At 38.9% G+C, this 5,000-nt stretch overlaps 2 protein-coding genes across 8 annotated transcripts in view; both read left to right on the top strand.

Moving 5' to 3' along the window:
- The window catches only part of LOC138026262 (kelch-like protein 12), a 3,048-nt gene extending 1,239 nt beyond the window's left edge, over positions 1 to 1,809 (top strand). Inside the window, exon 1 of the mRNA XM_068873533.1 lies at positions 1 to 1,809. This exon is cut by the window's left edge and continues 1,239 nt beyond it. Coding sequence (XP_068729634.1) covers positions 1 to 795 — 795 coding nt within the window. The 3' untranslated portion in view covers positions 796 to 1,809.
- Positions 1,810 to 2,595: 786 nt separating this feature from the next.
- LOC138026247 (ribosome-binding protein 1-like) overlaps positions 2,596 to 5,000 on the top strand; it is a 42,261-nt gene continuing 39,856 nt past the window's right edge. For 4 of the 7 annotated variants that reach the window (XM_068873509.1, XM_068873507.1, XM_068873506.1 and 1 more), the window contains exon 1: positions 2,596 to 3,384. In XM_068873509.1, coding sequence (XP_068729610.1) covers positions 2,718 to 3,384 — 667 coding nt within the window. In that variant the 5' untranslated portion in view covers positions 2,596 to 2,717. The remainder of the gene's footprint in view (positions 3,385 to 5,000) is intronic. The other 3 variants (XM_068873505.1, XM_068873508.1, XM_068873510.1) reach the window with 2 other exon arrangements.

Raw genomic sequence — 5,000 nt, 5'->3', positions numbered from 1 at the left:
TCTTTAGCCGAACTCAATGGACAGCTGTATTACATTGGGGGTTGGAATGCTGAGATGGGTTGCTGTGGCACTGTGGAGTGTTACAATCCTGAAGTAGATCGGTGGGATTACTGTGCAAGCCTGAACAATGCTAGATGTAAGTCAGGCTCTGTGACTGCCAAGGGGCATATTTACATAGTGGGTGGTGGAAGTACCCCAGGAGACTTTGGAGGATCGATTTTCTCAAGTGTTGAGAAGTATAACCCAGACGAGGATTCTTGGTCACTTGTTGCCCCGATGAAAGAAGCAAGGTCACATCCAGGTTGTGTTTATCACCATGACAAGATTTTTGTTATTGGGGGAACCGATTCAAGTGGGTTCCCAACCCCCAGTTGTGAAGTGTATTCTCCAATCATTAATGAATGGAATGCCATTTCACAGTTGCCCTACCCCTACTGTGGTGTCAATAACGTCATTGTAGTCAAGAACCAGGTGACAGTTCCACGGACAGAGGAGACATCAGATTTCTCCTGCAATGCTTTGAAATACAGTCAACGTTCAAACACTTGGCAAAGGGTGAAGGATTTTGGTCCAAGTGACAAGATAGTGTGTTATACTCTCCGCACCACTCAACTTCCCGTGGTCATTTTAAAGAGAATGCACACTGAGCTCTTTCCAGATGAGTACTTTAATGATTGGAAGGATAGTGATGAAGAAGACTTTCTTGACAGTAGTGACAACTCCAGTTTTTTTGGGTGGAATTCTCCATTTCATGATTCTGACGATTTTGATGTTGAGTCCAGCGATGAATATTGATCTGTACATTCCATCTTACTACATCTTAGTTTCACGGTACTCTAAATCTCTTCGTTCTTTGCGTTTCTGTCACACATCAATTCCCATTCATGTTAGTTGTGAGAATTGTAGGTTATAGCTTTTAACTCCTTAAAAGCTATAGCATTAATAACTGTTCAATGGTGAACACAGAAGCTGTATTATGTATATTTAGGGTGAAAACAGCTTGTTTTGAGGTTTCCATTAAGCCTAAGGTGAAAGCTTCTGAATCTTCCATTTGCAAATAAATAATGCAAAGTTTAAATGGGAGCCCCTCACTCTGCCTTCCCCAACAAAAGATGGGTGTTATTCTTGTTTTTGGTTTTGTTCGTTCATTTACAGGGCAACGTACCTTACCGTTGGCCACCCAACAAACTTTCACATTTGACAACTATGTGTAAATACGTCAACTCAACAACCCATGCAACGGTGTTCAACTTACAACTGTGTGAACTTTGCAAGGAGGTGTGACTGTCAATCAAATTCACACATACTGATTGGCGGACAATTTGTAAAAAACTTTGTTAGGTGGCCACAGTAAGGTGCGTCACACTGTAAGAGACTATTTTCATCAAAAGGTATTACATTAGATTATGAAAGTTAATGTTAAAAAAAAAAGATTAGAGAATAGACTGTAAGTTTCTTTATTATGAAAACAAAATTTTTATGCTATTAAACTCTTTTAACAGAGCATTGATTTCCAAGGAATTCAACTAATTTTATGTGGTAAAAGCTACGAAGTATTGAAAGTAATTTTATCAGTTTGTTATTGATTTTATTTTTTACATTTCGGGTTCAGAAAGTAAGATATTTTGACCGAAGAAACAGTTTTGAAGAATTACCCTGATGCAGTCTGATTAAGTCTGATTGTAATGGGAATTATCAGATAATGTTAGGAGTTGGAAGTTCCTTTTGAACCTTTTGTTCTATTGTAATAAGTTTTTAGAGCATTTTTGCAAGCTGAACTAATAAATAATATTATTGTTTCGACCTCCATCTAAGTTGTGCTAGTTGGTTAAAGGGGCATTGGCTCATTGTTTTCTTTTCTGAATCCCAACAATGACTAAATCAAGGAAGACAAAAAAAATTGGTTGGGTATACTTTTTTCAAGTCTCACATTTTAGTCCTGGTTGATTACGGCCACAAGACTGCCATATATCTCGTTTCCTTCAAAGAGCAATCCCACATGTTACATCAGCAGTAATTTTTATGCTCAAGGTTCAAGACAGTGATTTGTATCAGGTCTCAGGGTGCAGGGATGGCGCAGTGGTGAGAGCACTCGCCTTCTACCAATGCGGCCCGGGTTCGATTCCCAGACTCAGCGTCATGTGTTGAGTTTGTTGGTTCTCTACTCTGCACCGAGAGGTTTTCTCCAGGCACTCCGGTTTCCCCTCTCCTCAAAAACCAACATTTGACTTGATTTGCTTTTATTGTTAATTTAAGTTTACAGTGTCCCCAATTAGTGCTCCAGCAGTAGAACGACTGGACACTTCAATAAAGCTCTATTCCTTTGCTTTACTTTCCTTTCCGTTTTAACCAACTCTGCATTGTCTGTTTTAGAGAACGTTTACTGAACTTAAGTGAAAGTCCCAGAAGTACGTTTTTTTACACGCACGAGGATGTAATTTTCCCTTATTCAATGGTGATTCATAAGTAGAGAAGAAAACAGCTTACTTTTTGAACCGGTCTGAGAAATTAAACGCTACTTCCGGTTTCGTGCTGTTCGTTGATTGGCCAAGAACGTTTTCACGTGTCGATAGTCGTGTTGCGCATGCTCAACTTATCAGTTCTTTTTTTTGTGATCCCCTTTCCGATTACTCTGAAAATTCCCTCTGTTGGTGGAAAGGTTTGAGCTGAAAGAGCTTGTTTCTTGGCCTCGTTGAAAAGCTCGTTTGAGCATCACGATGCAGCCTCTTGATCCTATAACCTTGGCTATCGTCGCTGTTGTTGTAGCTGTCGTTCTGTCTGTCCTTCTCTTACTTCTATTTGCTTCTCGCGAGGAGAAATTCGAAGATGTGTTAGCAGCTCATCGCTCGGAACGGGAGGCTCACCAGTCGCGAACGGCTACTGTGAAAACCTTCAAGTCTCGCAAGAAAATTTCAAAGGGCAAGAAAAAGAATTCAGGCGATGGAGAGGAGATTTCTGAGCCTATAGTTGAAGGGACCGTCGATGCGAGTGTTGATATCGTCGAAGAAAACTCGGGTTTTCATCCATCAGGTGAATTTTCTCTTGATTTTAATGTTCCGAGTGAAGAGAAATTGCCAGATATTGAGCAAGGACCGATCTCTGGGCCCGTGAAAGAACGTCATGGAAAGAAAAAGCCGAAGAAAGCTGCACCGAAAGAAGAAACCGTGACCGAGCGCCATGAAAGTGTGGAAAAACAACCACGTGAAGATGTTGAGGAGGTCGTGAGTAAAATTGAATCTCATCCCATATTGGAGGGCGACCATCGGAAAAGCGAGAATTTGGAAATCGAGGTGCAGAAACTTCCTGAGAGCAGTGAGACAGCTCCTTCTGTGAAGAAACCGAAGGGTAAAAGCAAAATCACTAAGGACAAGGGACCCATTCAAGGTGAGTCAATCGTACTCATCGATCTTCAACTTTCTTTGCGATATCGATTTCGTGCGTTGCAAATGATAAAATTTGATGCTTACAGACAACGGTTTATAATTATAGAACATGTCAGGTTTTGCTCACAACAAGGATTTACCCATAGATTTTAAAAGACGCTCTATGGTATATTTGAATTCAAATCAAAGTTGTTCCACTTGAGCCCTTGAATAGCTTAATAGTCAACGTGGCAAAAGGTTTGTAAACAGTGGGTTTGTAGCCAGATGTTTTGACAGCTGATTCTGAATTTCTCGTGTCGTGAAAATAGGGCAAAACTACTAATCTTTATTTGTTAGTGTATTAAGAAGAACTTGGTTAAATGGAATTTGTGTGATTTAAATCAACGAAACAAATAGAATAAATTATTCAAGTCGTTTGTAATTATAACGTGTTTGTGTCCAGGGAGGTGTTAGTAACCGTAATATCAACTCGAATTATGTTCATTTGTACCGATAAGAAACAAAACTTTTGTTCCCACATAAATTTGAATTTTGGCCTTTTCAATATAGGAAAATAGTCACCCTTTGCATGATGTGAATTTTTGTAAGAACAATATAATATGTTTTTAATTTTAGCTATGATATACAAATCCGTTCAGTTTTCACTCCCCAGTTTAATTTGAAAATTGGACATCTCAAGGGGCTATTTCCAGCGGTAATGATATAATGTTTATTTCAGTTTAGATAACCAAAACTGTCCATTGTTTGCATATTGGTAGTTTATTGTAAGAATAATAATTATTATTTCATGTTTGGTCATGCGGTTGGTGAAATGTATTGTCAAAAACTTGACAATCATATTGCAAACGTCATTTCCCTGTAAAGAGGCTTGACTGAAGGAGAGATGTTAGTTCAATGTTTGTTGTTTAAAGGGGAAAATCTGTTATCTGATATTTCCACTCTCCTCTTACATTTTAATTGATGAAAATGTGTTAAACTATATTTGTGTATTTCTTACACTGGCAATCTGATGTTGGTTCTTTTGGATTGTTAACCCTTTCACTGCCGAGGGCTCCCCCATTGACGAGTAAAATCGTCTGGCGTTAGACAGAGTAAAATCTATAAGTGTCAATTTGCATTTTTGGCGGTGAAAGGGTTAAAGGTTTCCAACATAACTATTTTTGTATACCATAAAGCAGGGTTTTCAATAAGAATTTTAGTAGCGGCAAAACCCGAGGAGGCGGAGAATGGACAATGCACACCAAAGGCGCGCTTTTCAATGGCTGAAGACACAAGCAAAATTTTGAAATTTGGTCCCTTGGAATGCATTTCTTGCATTCTGGAGAATGAATTAGGGTATTTGAATGCAACACAGATATCATGAAATTTTGGCTTTTTTATCCAGAGAGTACATTTATACTCTAAATTTTTGAAATCCAGTTCATGGCAAGATAATTATATTTTACGTTTTGAATAGACGCTAAAGTAGAATGGTATAGACCCCTCTAAGGCTCCATTGCATTTTATCTGTCGTGACCGAAAATGACTTTTTGGGAATGTTGTCTTGTCACACTTCAAATATAGTTAGGAAATAAGGCAGCTTACACCAAGTACTGGACTGCCAGACGGCTGCCTTGA

Source organism: Montipora capricornis, chromosome 12 (genome assembly GCF_036669925.1).
Source record: "Montipora capricornis isolate CH-2021 chromosome 12, ASM3666992v2, whole genome shotgun sequence".
In the NCBI taxonomy this organism is placed as follows: domain Eukaryota; kingdom Metazoa; phylum Cnidaria; class Anthozoa; order Scleractinia; family Acroporidae; genus Montipora; species Montipora capricornis.
This window is presented reverse-complemented; position numbering and strand designations above follow the sequence as displayed.